The 18272-nt window shown below is 44.4% G+C and overlaps 1 protein-coding gene across 1 annotated transcript in view; it reads left to right on the forward strand.

Annotated features, from left to right (window-relative positions):
• The first annotated feature begins 344 nt into the window (after window positions 1-344).
• LOC146058476 (uncharacterized) overlaps window positions 345-18272 on the forward strand; it is an 85716-nt gene continuing 67788 nt past the window's right edge. Inside the window, exon 1 of the mRNA XM_083170767.1 lies at window positions 345-662. Coding sequence (XP_083026893.1) covers window positions 345-662 — 318 coding nt within the window. The remainder of the gene's footprint in view (window positions 663-18272) is intronic.

The following is an 18272-nucleotide window of genomic DNA, read 5'->3' on the forward strand; positions in this document are numbered from 1 at the left end:
CGGACTGTCCTTGAGTGAAAGGCCTGTCAAAGACCAAGACAACAGTGAGGCCACAGATGGAGCAGTGATGGGAGCATGGGGACTGGGATCGAATGGCTGTAGAGGGGATGATCCCTGATGGTGGAGTCCAGAAACGTCAGGAAGAAGCCAGAAAAATAGAGCGGAAGAGCGTGCTTGAAGTGAGTTCGCAGGTGCCCATTTTGTCTGTGCCAGCGCTGAGGAAGAGAGACCCTTGTGTGGAAGAGGTGGCCGCGGTAACTCCAGAGAAGACCTCATCGGTCCGCCCCTGCTGGAAATGTCGGTGACAGGGACACTTGGCCCACGAGTATCCCTGGGAAGATGCCATGGCAATGTTGTGCCCAGAAAAAGAGACCCCTGGAAAAGATTCTTTCCCGTTGAAGGCGGACGTGAATAACCGTGAGGTGAAGAAACCACACGGTGAGGAAGAGCGTGAAGACCCAGCGGCAAAGAAGCCCAAAAGTTCCCAAGGTTGGAAGAGTCCTCAACCTGGACGTTTGGAACAGGAATGTCCTGGGTATCGTGAAGTGCCAGCGGAAAAGAGGGAGTACCCTGAGGAAGAAAGTCAGTCCCTGGCGCCAGAGTCTGTGGAGAAGAGTTCAGATTCTGAAGTGTTCGCCATGCCCAAAGAACAATTCAACTCTGTGAGTTAAACTGTGGAGCCTTCTTAACCACTCTTTTGTTCCTGACATTACGGCGAGGAATACCAGGAGAGGAATCCATCAGGAAGAAGATCCATCGTGTCTGGGTGCCGGAGTTTTCAGGACCATGGTTTGACACGGCCTGAAGGTGAGAGGGTGCGGCACCAGGTAAGTGGTCTGGAGATATCTGCAAGGCAGCAGGCATCACACTGCACCGCTCCCAACACCCCTCTCACAAACTTTTACCTGAAATTAATATTTTAATAGGATTAGATGATGGATAATTAAATAAAACTGTCTAGAATGTTAAGGGTCTCAAAAAAAAAGATCCTTACACAAAATAAGATCTTACTTGTAGATCATAAAATTGAGTGGGCCATACCCCAAAATTGAGTGGGCCACACTGCAGTGTGCTCAAGTTTTTTTTTTTTGTCTAGATTAACCCCTCCCTTACATGCACCTGTTATAGCCCAATACATCGATTCTAGGCAACAGCTAGACTTCTTCCCTAGATATTGGATATGAACCCGACCATTCAGTTAACAAGAGGGCTTGTAGTGAGCTTGAAATATTGGATCTGAAGGTACAGAGAAGTGTACACATATAAGAATAAAGCAATGATGAACAAAATGTAACATTGCTACAGTGTCTTCAAATAATGAGGCAGTCATGTGCAGTTAGACTTTGTTCATTATTGTAGCCATTTAAGACTAGAAATTTAAGACTACGGTATTCTGCTTTATGCTGTGGTGTAGTTGTTCCTGCTTACCTGGCTCTGCAGTTTGACTTCCTGAAGTTCTCTTGACTAGTTATTTCTATTTGGCTCTTAGCTTTGTCTGTGTTACTGAACTAGTGCCAGATTCCTAATTGACTATCTGTGAACAAACACCTGGCTTTGTCCTAACTTGAGGTCGCAATGGGATGCAGTTAGCACCCCAGTGGACAGAATGCCAGCAGTCAGAATGCCGATGTCGGCATCATGACTTGTGGCCAATAGACTGGCGCCAGAATCTCGACATCAATGACTGCTGGCATTTTCAAATGCAAGTATACGGACGGGTTAGTGTTAGGCGGGGGTTGCACTGACTTAGGTTTAGGCTGCAGGGAGGGAGGAAGGGTTAGGGTTAGGCATTTAGAAATTGGGGTTAGGGATAGGCTGCGGGGCAGGAGAGTTAGCTTCCGGTAGCAAGTATGTAGGGTAGCGTTAGGCACTGGTGGGGAGTTGTAATCTACATTTGAATTCCTATTTATAGAAGAATGACTAATGTGTTCCTGAAACAATTGCAGTTCATTTTGATGAACACCAAATTGTAGCCTCCTACTTCAGTCACTCAGCTTAAGTAATTCTTAGTTATGTGTACAAGCTGCTTCTTTTCCTTCCAAAATTCCAATGGACACTCTGTGATGCTAATATGTGTATTGGCGTTAACGTACATATTCCTGCACCAATGTAGAAATTTACACTGCATCGCAATGAGTTGTGATAGAGTTGTCATGGTCAAAATTGGGCAGTTAATATAAAGTAGGCCCGTGCAGATGTTATAACAACCTTTAGATTCATTGCCTGTGAATCTCTGAGTAACTGGCATTATTATTACTGCTACTATTAGTAGTATTAGTGCTAATAGGACTTAAATCTTCTGTAATATCCAGTATACTGTAGTTAACAAAATGTAGCAAACATTCTACAAGTTCTTGCACACTGTTAGGTCTTTTGTTAAGGCATTGATGTACTAGGCCAACATACTTTACAGAATTACTTGCTTTTATTGCATTCTTCTTCTGCTACTCTAAAAAAATTGTTGTTGTTTTTTCCCCCTGCCCCTTTTTACATATTTACCAAGTCCCCTGATGTCCACAGCCCCCTTAAGGAACTTCTTCAGTGTCTTCAGCGATCCCAGGAGTGCATTGTGCGGGTGCGCCAGTGATGTTACCGATGCACCTACAAACTCGCGCAATGCACCCCTGGGACCGCTGAAGAAGATCCTGAAGGCCGACCATGGACACCAGGAGATGCTGTGGGACCAACAGGGAACCAGATAAGTATGTTAAAAAGAAAATCCAAAAACCATAAAAATCCCTTATCCGAAATGCATTTCATATAAAGGATACTCAACCTGTAGTAAAAGTATAGGGTATATAAACTTAGCTACAGTACATCTGCAGACTTCACTGAAGTATCAGGGTGGCAGAAACTCAAGGTATTTGATGCCATTAATCATTGTCACATTGGCAGACAGGTGAAGCTGCAGCACTACCCCACTCCCATGCACAAAACCTTTAGCTAAAAAAAAATAAAAAAATGTTTTTTTAAATACATACCAACCACAGGGGGCCCCTAGCTAGTGGGGGGCCCAGGGGCACTGACCCCTTGTGCCTCCATTATAATCCGGCCCTGCCGACTTTTCATGCCAAATCCCTCTAAATCTGTTGCGAATTAAGCTAACAAAGTGAACTTGAGGGTGGCAAATATAACATAAAGGGTCAAGTTGTACATAATAACTCTGCAAACCATTCTGTGCATAAATATTTAATAGGCGATGAACCATAATTTACAAATATGTATATGTATATGTAAGTTTTCTTTCACTTCAAATTCCCAGTTTTATACTGCAGTATTCCTGCGATTCAATAAAAAGATTTAAAAAATTGGTACTGCTTTCCTAGCACGGCGCCCACGATCTAGATTGTATGTGTGGGGCTGATATCTCAAGCATCTCATGCATCTTATGTGTTTGTGCGGCATAAGATGCATGAGATGATGCAATCGACGTGATGGTCGAGATCGACAAGATTTTTACATTGCAAGCATCTCATGCATCTTATGTGTTTGTGCGGCATAAGATGCATGAGATGATGCAATCGACACGATCGACGAGATTTTTACATTGGAATCAATGTGAAATGGTCCCTGAGACATTTATTCCAATGTAAAAAGCCCCCAAAACCCTAATTTTAATTGCTAACCCCCCCTCATGGGCGAGCGCAGAGAGCCACCGAGCCCGAAGCCACACTATATAAGATTCAACTCCACGCCGACGTGGATAGTGGGGGTATGAAAAGGGTCGGAGGACGCGTACCGCCGCCCCTCGCGGCCTCGCTGCGCTCGCCACGCTTCAGGTTGGCGTTGATAGTGCTGGTGGTGTTAACAATGGTTATTGGGGGCTCGCGATTTTTTATCTCATGGATCTCATGGATCTCATGCATCTTATGGATGCATAAGATCCATGAGATGCATAAGATGAGATCCATATGATTAAAAAATCGTTTCAATTGTATTAATTGTATGCCTTAAGTAAGGCATACAATCAGTGAGATGGGCGCCGTGCTAGGAAAGCAGTACCAAAAAATTATAGCGAGTAAGAATTAAAACAAAGTTAACAAAAATGTTTCAACATAGAAACAGAAGTGTCTGTATTCTAAGATTATTGCTTCTTGTGTAAATCTGTCTAGATGTGCTCACCTCCCCTCTTACAAATTGAGAGATCTCATAGATCTGTAAGCATTTCCTCAAAGATGGGAAAAATCTAATAATTCACCAATAACACCCCACTCTGACCCTCACCTCTCCTCCCCGTGACTTCAAATAATTAAATATAGAAGGCTGTGGAAACTACATCTAAATAAACATTAGGAGAAGTAGAAATTAATCCCCTGATTGTCAAACAAATGAATCCTCGCTATTTTCAAAGAGAGCAATGCCAACAGATTTCTATTTTTGTAGCCGTAACAACTTAATTTTTCTTCCTGTGATGCCAATATCAACAAGCCTTGGAGAGACAATCCAGCCGGATAAAGCAAGTGATTTAAATTATTATTTCTTTTTTAAGAACTATGAGACAGATGAAAGATGGAACCATATGGCACAAAATAGCTGAGAATAATATCAACCATGACTAATACAAATTTTTTGGTTCTTCGAATTGTGACCAGTTTATGTTTGGCAACTTATAGGTATATGACAATAATAAAAGATGATAGCACATTTAAAATAAAATAGGCATAAGTTTATAAACAAAGTTTGCAATAAAGTACTAGAGGAATCAACATCATATTGTGCCTACAGAGATAAACAAAATACCTTGTCACAGCATAGAATATTAAAAAAAGGTTTAATGGGTGTGTATTATTGTTATTATTATTTGTATTATTATTATTATTATTATTATTATTATTATTATTATTATTATTATTATTGTTTATTTAAATGGAACCACAAAGCTTCCACAGTCAGTGGCAAATGCAAGATTTTTTATGGGGGTTTATATATATCTACACACTACATCCCCTGTACCCTGCACTGCATCACTACACTACATCTTCCTATACCCTGCACTGCATCACTACACTACAGAGGCAAACACAGGATTTTTAGAAGGGGGTTTCCAGAGGGGCGGAGCAAAGCACGGAGATGGACACTTAGGTGACCCAGTATATGCCGGGTCAGATAAAGTATTAAAGATAGACCAAATGTATATAAATAATAATATATGTATATATACATACATAACAGCAGTGTAGACTCCTGGGCATAGCAATGTATTGGGGCCCCTACCTATCCTAGAGCGGTAGGGGCGGGGGGTGCTATGAGCGGAAGCTTTGATGTCCCGCGGGTGGTAGGGGGTATTATATCAACCGCTCAGCATGTAGGGCTCAGTAATTTCCACTAATTACCCCTTTACTGCACAGATGGTGGGAGAAGGGGGCATTTGGCTCAATGAAGGGGTCTCAATACATAACTTCCAGGGTGGTTGAGGATGTTTACTACGCAGAGGAGGAGATGTATAGTGGAGTGGGCTTATTATTCATAATTTTCTGGTGGGAGGACAGCTTGCTTGACTGCAGATATCTCCAGTTCCCAGAACTAGATTTCTTAGCTTTTGGAATTAAAAACTAGAGAATCCCACCTACCAAATGGTACTAGGGACTAGGGGATCAGAGTTCAGGAGGCAGAGCAATCTGCCAACGAGTATATAAAACTACATACCAGGTGGGTGGGGCTGGAGCAGTAACCACCTTCTGGAAGGTTGATATCTCTGGTTCTGGGCACAGTAGAGACCAGCTTCTAGTGTCCTTCAAAGGAGGAGAGTCCCAGCTTTTGGAATATACCCTCAGAAAAACTCTGTCAGACAGAAACGGAAATGTCTGACTGGGGAGAGCAATTAACAGGCTTGGATGGGGACCACTGCTTTGAAGTCAGATATCTCAGTTTCATTTTTAAAATTCTTGTACCCATGGAAAGAGGGGACCCTCAGCTTTCAGACTAGGGCCCTCAGATTCCTGGGGGGGTTCTGGGTACTCAGAACCCCCCCTGCTTGCGCTACTGCACTATATCCTCCTATACCCTGCACTGCATCACTACACTACATCCTCCTATACCCTGCACTGCATCACTACACTACATCCCCTATAACATGGACTGCATTACAACACTACTTCCCTTTATAGTATACCCTGCATCATTACATTATAAGTCCCTATATGCTACAATACATGACCCTACATATTTTATTACTACACTGTGCTACATTTCCAACAATAACATTGGACCATCTCAGTGCCTTAAGCAGAAAATGATTGGGGCACTGTATACACACACTGTGACACATATACACACACTGTATACATACATACTCTGTGCCTCAATACACAAACTGCATACACACACTATGCCTCAATACACACACACACCATACATACATACCACACACCACACACACTGTACTTGACTTACCCTCAGCGCCAGTCAGTAGACGGTCCGGCGCCTCCAAACTGTTGCTCTGCGGACTCTGGGGGCTCAGGCTAGTCCACTCAGACACTTAGACCCTGCGTGCTACCCAACCCCCACCCCAGCGCTGCGGACCTCCAGCTGCTGCCGCAGCTGCCATTGCCAATATCCAGCCATAGCTGCTTCCATGTGCCTGCAGCTGCTCATTGCCTGCTGTTCCCCTTCAGCTCTGAGCAGCCACGGGCACATGGAAGCAGCAGCACCTGGACGTCGGCTGCACACTAAAAAGAAAAAACTTGGCCTGTCAGGGGGGTTTCTGTGCAACCAAAAACCCCCACTGCGAGCGCCACTGACAGTACCTAACAGATTCTATATGGGTACACTAAAGGAAACGGGATCCACAGTTACAGTACTTTCTCATTTCAAAAAGACTTGGTAAACATAGTGGTTTGTACACGATAAGTGGATGAGATATATCAAATCTAAAATACAATGTAAAGAACAACATGCCCTATCTCTTTCTTAGGGCGGTATTCAATCCAGGATACCAACTGTTGGAACATCCCGGCAGTCGGAATCCCGGACCATTTTTGCACAGCTCAACTGTAACTCCACAACCCAAATTCTATGTTCTGGCTGTCAAGTGTCGGAAAGTGGGCGTGTCGGCGATAACAGCCGTGGATTGTCGGAAAATGGCTGTGAAGTCTACAATCCTCCACCGCTCCTTACCTCTCTTCACTGATCTCTATCCACACTCCCTCCTGTCCTCTTCACTCCACCGCCGACCGCCGCCTGACCTCTCACCTAATCACCTCCTCCCACTCCCGTGTCCAAAACTTATCTCACACTGCCCCCCTGCTCTGGAACAACCTCCTGCCACCCATCAGGCTTTCTGATTACCTTACCTCCTTCAAGCGCTCCCTCAAAACCCACTTCTTCCGACTAGCCTATCCCTCCTCCTCCTCCTAACCTCTTTCGCTCCTCCTATCCTGCTTACCCTACCCCTCCATCTGTTCCCATCCGTTCCTACTTATCCTATTGTTTTCCGTTTGTCCACCCACCTCCTTTTAGTCTGTTAACTCTTATGAGTAGGGCCCTCCTTCCTCACGTACTCACCCTACCTCTTTACCTCACCAGTGCTCCTGCCCTTTTCTTCCCTTCCTCTACTTCATCTTCAGTCTCCTCGACAATTTCGACGCCTACTTCAGAACTGATGCAGATTTTAGTTCTACCAGCTATACCCCTATTTATGCTGTATTTTATCAACACGCCCTGTGTGTTACCTTGTAATTAGTTTTTTGTTTGCTATGTATGGCGCTGCGGACACTTTGTGGCATCTTATAAATAAACAAACTACTACTACTACTACAATCCGCAGCTGTTTTCAACAAAACAGATCCGACTTGTTTTAAAGTCAGTTCGTTTTTGTCATAACCTTCCTTTAATGCTGTCAGAAACTAAAGCCTTGAATAGGCAACGGCCGCTATTTCCACTGTCGGAAATAGCGATTGGGATTGAATACCACTCATAGCATGTTCCACAACATTTTTTCATTTAATTTTTTAGAAACTCATCAAATATATAGTCAATCAAATATACTGTGCATTTGAGGTGAAAATCTTTATAATATCAGCAGTACTTGATCCACGTTAATTATCTTCACATTAAAAAAAAAATTATAATAATAAACATACAGTAAATGATCAGAAAAACACAGCCAAGGTTTCTGGGAAATCAAACAAATCCAAAAATATTGAACGTATAGGAACTAGAGATGAGTGCCCATTTAACAATGGTCAAAAAACGCCCAAATCGCCTAATTTTTGCAATTTTTTTTGTCCCTAGAGTAATATTAACCTCAATCAAATTAATTTCCAGCCCTTTCCAGACAATTTTAACCACTTTACAGCTCACAATGTTATTTTCATTAAATTTAGGCCAAGGTCTGCAGCATCAGACCATTGCCTAAATTTTAATTAAATTTAGGCCAACTTCTGACAGTATCAGTAGGATGTATTGGGGTGCAGTACACACAAACAATAAAGAAGAGCATTTTTTTTTAATGCGTAGCTTGTATAACGCTGCGTGGAGGCCAAACAATCACACACTGAACTTCTGACAGTAAACTATCTGTTCAGCACACACAAAAAATGAATAAAGAAGAGAAAAATGTATTTGCATTTTTTTACTTTAATTATTTTTAATGTGCAGCTTTAATAACGTTGCATGGACGCAGAACAATCACACACAGAACTTCTGACAGTATACAATGGGTGCAGTACACATAAAAAAATGAATAAAGAAGAAAAAAAATTGTTTTGGATTTTTCTACTTTAATTAATTTGTTTTTAATGCGCAGCTTGTATTATGCTGCGTGGAAGCAGAACAATCACACACGGAACTTCTGACAGTATACTATGAGTGCAATACACACAAACAATGAATAAAGAAGAGAAAAATTGATTTGGATCTTTTTACTTTAATTATTTTTACACGGAACTTGTGGTGTATACTATTGGGGTGCAGTATACACCAAAAAAATAAAGAACAGCAAAAAAATGTTTTTTATTGTATTTTTTTTATGGACGGGGCTTTTATAACACTGTGTGGACCGTGGAGGCAGCACAATCACACATGGAACTTGTTCTGCTTCTGACAGTAGTATATGTATGGTGTATTGGATTGTAGTGCAGCACACCACACACCACAATGAAAAAAAAATTAACAATGAAAAGCTGACTGACAACCTGCCTGTGTCCTACTGTACCCTACTACACTGACTGACAGCCTGCCTAACACACAACCAGTACAATTAATACAATATAATTAATTATAAATACTGTATATAATATATAACCCAGCACAAATCCCAACACACAAACCCCTCTGCTGTGCACTGCACTGCCACAGACCCCTCTGCACAGTCTGCAACATTGGGCCGTGTTCGGATTCCAGACAATCCGGACTGCTCATCTCTAATAGGAACTGTGAAAAGGCACAAATCTAAATGCAATTTTATATACAATTTCAAAATTTTTAAATCAAACTTTTTTTTTTTTTGGAATAAGTTATTATATTAATTTAAGTTATTATTGAAAGTTTATTTCAGATAGGCTTTGTCCATAGGAAGACTAATATATTTCCTAAAAACAATAAATCTGTGGCTATTTTATTTTATTGCCCTTTGGTAACATGACTGCTTTTGCAACACAAAACTAGACATTTTAGGATGGACGTGTTTCACAATATCCTGAGGTTGAATGCAATAGAAAGTACTGCTCTTTCCAATATGTGACCCTCAAGTATAACTTCTATTTTAAAATTATACCCCCAGTCTCTGCACTGATATGTGTGAACCATTGGCCTGATTCAGACCTGATTGCAGTTTTGTGAAATTTCGCAAAACTGCAATCACTAACAGAATTCAGCAGGCAGTTTTACAACAATGTGACTACACAGCAAATTGCTCTCTCAAGACCGGCAGCTCCCTGGCAGTGCAGCCTAACTGCAAAGCCAGATGCAGGCTAACCTTGTTTTGGGTTACAAAAGCTTTGTGTGATGTCACGTAGCTGTCACTGTCCTCCCTGGAGTGGCTCAGATACGGGCATTATGTATATAAGCCAAAATTTAGGGGCATTATATGTGTAAGCAGCACTACAGGGGGCACTGTGTGTGTAATTGGCACCACAGGGGCATTATGTGTGAGAAGCAGGGCCGCCAAGAGAAATCCTGGGCCCCGGTACAAAAACTTCCTGGGGCCCATACAGACAGAGTTCCTCTGCGGACCTGTTGTTACCCCACTGCTTCCAAGGTGGATACAGTCACAAAAATGTACACCGTAATGTCTATTACACATGTCATACACCCATTACATATTATACCACATGCCACAATGCTCATTACATGTTATGCCACACACCGCAGGGGGAAGTACACATTATGCCATACACTGTAATACCTATTACATATTTTACCACATGCCATAATGCCCATTACACATTATTCCACACACCCTAATGCTCATCGCATATTAGGGGGTTAATATGCTCGTTGCCATTGGATTAACCTGCTCTGCCAGGTGTTACATGCTCTGCCAGGGGTTAACATGCTAGTTGCCATGGATTTACATGCTCTGCCATGGGTTAACATGCTCATTGCCATGGATTTATATGCTTTCCAGGTGTTAACATGCTCAATGTCATGGAGTTACAGTACATGCTCTGTCAGGGGTTACAGGCTGACTTCCAGAGTCAGATCTCAGCCCCAGCAGCATGCAGGGAGGCAGCAGACACAGAGCAACCAGCCACCCACCTTCCACCTTCTAACACAGTGACGTAAACATGGGTGGGGAACCAGGTCTGGGACTGCTGGGCTGGAGACATGGCACTGGCACCTGCTGCTGCTGGTGGTGGCTGGGAATGTGAGGAGCGGGGAACAGCTGACTCCGGTGCACTCAGACCCGACGTAATCGCCACCAATTTTTTTTTTTTAAACTGTGTGTCCAGACCAGGGCCCCCCTGACAGGCCCGGGCCCAGGTAAACTGTACCTGCTCCCCCCCTCTCTCGGCACCCCTGGTGAGAAGCACCAGTGGAGGCAATTTGTGTGCAAGCAGCACTAGTGGGAGCATTATGTGTGTAGGTGGCACTACAAGGGACCTTATGTGAAAGTGGCACTAAATTCTATAATTGCACTACTACTGTACATGTATAGCATTACCAGGAAGTGCCTGGAATGCTAGTGTTGCAAGGAGAAATCCCAGAGAGCTGGAAACAGACAAAAAATAATTACAAGCCTTAATGTGCGGCATCATTGATAAGGGGCATTTATGTCTGTAGGACATAAAATGGTGTCAGTGGCATAATTGTGTGTGGCTTAATATGTAATAAGCATTATGGTATGTGGTAGAATATGTAATAGCAATTAAGGCATGTGGCATAAAGTAAAAAAGCATGACGGTGTGTGGCATAATGTGTAATGGGCATTACAGTGTGGCATAACGTGAAATAAGCATTACTGTGTGTGGCATAATGGGTAATGGGCATAACGATGTCTTGCATAATGGCACTTATTCAGATCTGATTGCAGTACAAATTTGTTCTCAAAATGGGCAAAACCATGTGCACTGTAGGTGGGGCAGATGTAACGTGTGCAGAGAGCGTTTGATTTGTGTGCAGGGTAAATACCAGCTGCATTATTTTTACACTGCAATTTAGATTTCAGTTTCAACACACCCCACCCAAATTTAACTCTCTGTGCACATGTTACATCTGCCCCACCTGCAGTGCACATTGTTTTGCCCATTTTGAGAACAAATTTGTACTGCGGTCAGATCTGAATAAGGGCCAATGTGTAGTGGGCATAATGATGTGTGGCATAATGTGCTGTGTTGCATAATGTGTAAGGCCTTACTAACAGGGGGTTGTCTGAAACATACCCTTGCTCAGTGGCGGATTCAGGGGGGGGGGGCACCCGGGCACGTGCCCCCCTGTCATTTATTTTGTAGCTGAGGACCAGGGCTTTCCAACAAGCACAGCCCCGTGTCTCTAGCCCCCCGGGAACTGGAGATATCACCTGGCAAACCTGTAACGTTTTTTCCCCATAGGATAATATGGGTCCCGTCAATTCCGACCCCTACCCGGTTCCGCCGGCTGCCAGTTCCCGCCCTGGCATTACACAGAAGCTTGTGGTTGATTTCATTCAATTCAAAATCGCTGGGCCTTCAAAATGATATCAGGCTGGTCCAAATCGGTCAATCGGTTCCAGAGATATTGTGTGTTAACTGATTTTTTTTATTTTTGATATGTAATTTCATGGCTGTTCATGTTCTTTGATGGCAGATTACTCTGGAACCAAACGTTCCAGTTTCACTGGACCAAAATCATTCAAAGCCCACTCAAAAGTTCTTCAATATAATACTTGTCTCATGTAAATGGGTCATTTGGTTCCGAAGATATAGCCGGTTAAATTAGATAACTGGTTAAAGGGAGGGAGGGGTGGTTTTCTCTCCCCCCTCACACCAGAAAATGCAGGGACTAGGCTGGTGTAAAAGGGGCCAACCTGGGAATGCATTTTCTGGTGTGAAAGGGGTATTATTTCAAATAGCCGGGACCTGCAGTGCTCTGAATACAGCCAGGCTCTGACACTGTCAGTGGCTATCACTTCTGCCTGGCGGCGGCTGTCCCCCATTTACCACGAGCATGTATTCCCTCTTGGCAATGAGCATGTAATCCCACATGGCAACGAGCATGGAACCTCTGGCAATGAGCATGGAACCCTTGGCAATGAGCATGTAGAGAAGCAGCACTTATGTAGCACAATTTTTAATAGGCATTATGGTGTTTGGCATAACACATAATGGACATAATGGCGTGTAACTTAACGTGTAATGGACATTATGGTGTAAATGTTTAATGCACGCCTTTGGTGGACAATGTCCCTTTTTATGAAGTGTATTGTGAATTTTGGCTTAATCCATGTGGCATTATGTGAATTCTGGCTCAATCCATGTGGCATTATGTGAATTTTGGCTTAATCCATGTGGCATTATGTGAATTCTGGCTCAATCCATGTGGCATTATGTGAATTTTGGCTCAATCCATGAGGCATTGGAATTTTGGCTCAATCCGTGTGGCATTATGTGAATTCTGGCTCAATCCGTGTGGCATTATGTGAATTTTGGCTCAATCCGTGTGTGTTACTATGTAAATTTTGACTCAATCCATGTGGCATTATTTGAATTTTGGCTCAATCCATGTGGCATTATGTGAATTTTGGCTCAATCCATGTGGCATTATGTAAATTTTGGCTCATTCCATTTGGCATCATGTGTAAGGGGCAAGTATAATGGGGTCTAGTATTTTGTTGCATAATGAGTAGAACTTGTATATGGTGTTGACACGGCCCCTGTTGAGTGGCCACACACCCTTTTCTGGAGCGCGCCTTCGGCGCGCACACAACTACATCCTTCACTTGTAGCCATGGTGGGCCTGCGTACTTTAAATGCCAGGGCCTATTTTTAATTCCATTCCCACCCTCTCCTGCCGCTCTCTTAGCATGTACACTGGCACCACTAACACCGCCCCTCCCCCAACCAAACCCTTTTTTATCATGGTGCCCCCCCCTGTCATTTTATCCTGGATCCGCCCCTGCCCTTGCTCTGTGCACGTACTCCTAGACTCACTGGGGTTTATGTACTGTGATGGGGTTTTATTGAAGATGGAATGTTTTTCTGTTCAACCAATAAGATTATGGGGGTGATTCAGACCCACTCAGTGCAGGCCGAATTGGTTACCCTGGCCAATTGTTGGGGTTTGCACTTGCATGAATAAGCGCATGTGGAAGCCCCAGGAGCGAACACATTTGTCGAGTTTCACACTTGCCAAGGCGTTTGCACCAGGATGGGCGGACACAGGGGGTGGATGCAGGGGACCACCCAGCGATTTATGGGTACACCCATAGAAATGCTGAGCATACCCCTGCCAATGCAGGCATGTCGATGCCTACTAGTGTTGTGTGGCTGACGTCACATGACGTCAGTGCCCCATTTTGGCCATCTCTGTCCAGGATAAAAGAAAGGGAGGAAGAGAGGAAAAAAATAATTTGATAGTGAGACCATCGAAAGATTTTTCCTCTTTGCAGACACATGTGAGCGGATGTGCAAGCATACACATCCGCTTGCATGCTTGTGAAGGGATTTTGTCGGTGGGGCAGCGTTTACCTGTTAGAATATACGCTGCCTCATGAACAGGTCTGAATCAGGCCCTATATTTACTGTATTATCTTCTAGATGGCACCCCTCTTATTTATTAATAGTTTTTTATATAGCACATACATGTTCCGCAGCGCTTTATAGCGAATATTTGAACATTCACATCAGTCCCTGCCCCAGTAGAGCTTACAATCTATATTCCCTACCACATGTACACACACACACAGAAATTATAGGGTTAATTTGTTGGGAGCCAATTAGCCTACCAGTATATTTTTGGATTGTGGTAGGAAACCAGAGTACCCAGAGGAAACCCACGCAAGTACGGGAAAAATATACAAACTCTGCACAGTTAGAACCATGGTGGGAATCGAACCCATGACCTCAGTGCTGTGAGGCAGTAATGCTAACCATTACACCATCCAAACTGCCCTCTTACGCTCACCCACTCATCTCCGGGATCAGTGACGTGCGGTGAGGTTATTGCCTGGGGAGGCACTGACCTCACCCCCCCCAGACATGGCGGTGCTACATATGCAGCGGCCGCCGGTACATGCGCCCCCCCCTCCCCTCCCACCACCCGGCGGACTCACCTGTCCTCGGCGGTGGCTGCGGCCAGTCCTCTCGGCGGTGAGACGGGTGAGTGACATCTGCTTTCTCCCTGCAGGCGCCGAACTCCCCGCTGCCTGCGCTGCTGCATCCTCTCCAGGGCCCTGCATGTATGTGATTGGACAGTGGATCCAGCACTGGATCTGCTGGCCCAATCACATCTGGGGGTGTGCGTTTATACTGGTGCCCCTGTCATTGCGGCATCAGTATAAGTGCCGCTTCCCCATTCATTTTCAATGGGCTTTTACAGCCCATTGCTGCACCCTGCCCCCTGCCCACCCCAACCGCCCCACACTGCCCGGAGCTTTAATGTTAACAGCGGGAGGCACCTCTCCCGCTGCCTCCCACCCTCACATGCAGCAGTGTAAGAAGGTGGGAGGCAGCCGGAGAGGTAGAAATGATGAAAATAATAAAAGAAGATATATAAATATCTTCTTTTTATTATTTTCATCATTATGACAGGGGAGGCTCTGCCTCCCCTGCCTCCCATGACTGCACGTGCCTGTCCGGGATGTAGCTGCCCATTCAGTTCCTGCCTCCCTATTTGGGTTAATGTTTATCTTTCTTTTGTTGTACCAAGTGAGTCATTTGTATTTTTCTGTTATTTGTTTCACCTATTACTTCTATAACATAACATTTCAAACTAGGTGAAGTATTTTTTATCCTACATATACTGTATGAATAGCTTAATCCAGTAAATGCAATATATGGACTTGCCTTTGACAATGCAGTCTTGAAATCAGTGATATTGGGACCCATTTAGAGATACACACAAAATGCAATAGTCTGTGTACCTTTTCGATAGTGAGATGCATGCACATGCACAGGACCCATTCTGCTCATGTGCACTATGGAGCCTTCATTGTTGCACACGGTGCTTGATCACCAAAGTCTTAGGGAAATGATGCGGGTGGATTTAGCAGGGCCGGCAACAGAAATCTTGGGGCCCTGTACACTGATATTTCTGCCCCCCCCCCCCCCCATGTAATCCCAAACCCACACAACTGTCAGGATCCAGGGGAGCCCTTTCTGACTTCAGTTGGGGACTTGTCTTCTCCAACTGTCCCGTCATGCTCCGCCTCCATCTCCTGCTGCGACAAGAAGGCACTAGGCAGGGCAGCAGGCAGCCACAGCACAGAGTGTGGAGCAGATTTCACAATGGGGCCACGCATGCGCAGTGTACTGCAGACAGGAGACAGCCGAATCAGCCTCCGAGCGCTGAGCGGCTGCTGCCTGCACTGTACACGCGGATGGTCATGGACCCTAGTCTCCAGTCCATACTCCAGCGCGTGGCTGCACACACAATCGGACTGAGCCAGGCAGCACACTGTGTGCACCAGTGGCATAAGTTCGACCCAGTTGCCCGGAGGCAAGATAAATGTTGGTGCCCCCCCAATTTATATACAGTATATACCCTGATGAAGGCTATTATAAATTGAAATGGTGTAGTAGCCTATGAAGGGTAGGCCCTAATCAATTGTATGCCCTAGGCCAGTGGTTCCCAAACTGTGTGCCGTGGCTCCCTGGGGTGCCTCGGGACACTTGCAGGGGTGCCACGGGTTGGTGGACCAGGACCAATTCAAATTATTTATGATCAATTATTTATGGACAAAACCAGTGCTGGTGGCTGCCAATCATAAAATGTGTACAATCAGAAGCAAATCCTGTCCTTTACCACATAACTGAACCTAAGAAGCACATATAAACACAATCTACTTAATTTTATATATATTTATTTGGGCCTAGGGGTGCCGTGGAAAAATTCTGATACTCTAGGGTGCCGTGATTTGAAAAAGATTGGGAACCCCTGCCCTAGGCATAGATCATAACAGAAGCTAGCAACATTGTCACCCCCATCCATAGGTATCCTCATTCACAAAGCCGTAATTAGACATTTTGATACCATGTGACACAAAGAGCATTGGTATCATCAGTTGAAACATCACATGACCCTTGCACCATATTAAACTCCATACAGTGATGACCTTTGCACCATAATGCCCCACACCATAATGCCCTTTCATCTTATTATGCCCCACACCATAATGCCCTTTCACCTTATTATGCCCCACACCATAATGCCCTTTCACCTTATTATGCCCCACACCATAATGCCCTTTCACCTTATTATGCCCCACACCATAATGCCCTTTGGTACTTATGTATTATCTGGGCTCCCATGCACCCCATTTTTTCATACCCCTACTATCCAACTACGCATGGAGTTGATTTTATATAGTGTGGCGAGCGCAGCGAGCCACCGTGCCCCGCGAGGGGACACGGTCTCATAAGAAAAACGGGAGCCCAGATATTACATAAGTACCTGCCCTTTCATCTTATTATGCTCCACACAGTACAAATCATACCTCCCAACTTTCGTCCGGAGGAAATAGGGACACTCGCGCGGCGTCCGAAAAGGGGGCGGGGCGTATGCAAATGAGGGCGCAGCTTATGCTAATTAGCCGCAGCCTCATTTTCATACGAGAATAGACGCTGTGCGCATGCGCACAGCGTCTATTCTACTAGATTGGGGGGTCTCCCAACTGCCACCCCCCGCAGCGGGACAATGCCTGCCGCGGGTGGGACGTCGGGACAGGACCCGAAAATCGGGACTGTCCCGACGGAATCGTGACAGTTGGGAGGTACGTACAAATTACATGTATGTCCCCAACAGTAGAGTCAAGGCATCACCAACCTTTAAAACTTTGTCAGTGGTTGATGTGTTCCTGCTTGTTCTCAGGGGTTTTGCCCCGCTTGCAGCCCACAGTCAGTGGCCCCGGACCACAATGCTGCACTAAATGTATACAAAGTTGAATATAATTAAACTATCCATATCAAGATACCAAATAATTTCTTTAGGCACCACGATTGGTAAAAAACTAAACTGCACACATCTCTTTCACTTAACACACTCCTCATTTAAAATGAACACACACCTCTGTCACTTAAAAAAAAATTGATACACTTCTGTCACTTAAAAATAAAAATACATTCACCTCTGTTAAGGCCCATACACACTGGGCGACTTTGAGCTAAAAGTCGCTCAAAACAGCAGGTTTTAGCGGCTTTCAGCTGAAAACCAGCCAATGTGTATGCCCTGGCGATAAACTGTGAGCTGCTGTGCGCTCCCGCATCATCGCTGGGAAAGCCGTTCATCTGCTGGTAATACCAGCAGATGAGCGGCTTCGAGGATGGCTCTGAATAGCGCTGCGCCATGCAACGCCATCCTCCCCCCGCTGACAGCGCCGGGCACTGAGCGGCTTTCCCCCCAGCGATGAAAAAGGTCAGTGTGTATGGACGTTTACTTCTAAAAAAAAAAAAGCATACACCTTAAAAATATACATACACTTCTGTCACTTAAACAAAAAATTAAACCTCTGCCACTTAAAAAAATACACACACCTGTCACTTAAACAATGAACACATTCACCTCATATACTTAAACACCCAATATTTATTAAAGATTCCTCCCCATGCACCACACATACTGTACAGCACTCACTACTGTTTGATGTAGGCACTCACTATAGCGGTAGATATCAGGGAGGAGGAGAAAATCGCTTCACC

This window comes from Crinia signifera, chromosome 2 (genome assembly GCF_055691185.1).
Source record: "Crinia signifera chromosome 2, ASM5569118v1, whole genome shotgun sequence".
NCBI lineage: Eukaryota > Metazoa > Chordata > Amphibia > Anura > Myobatrachidae > Crinia > Crinia signifera.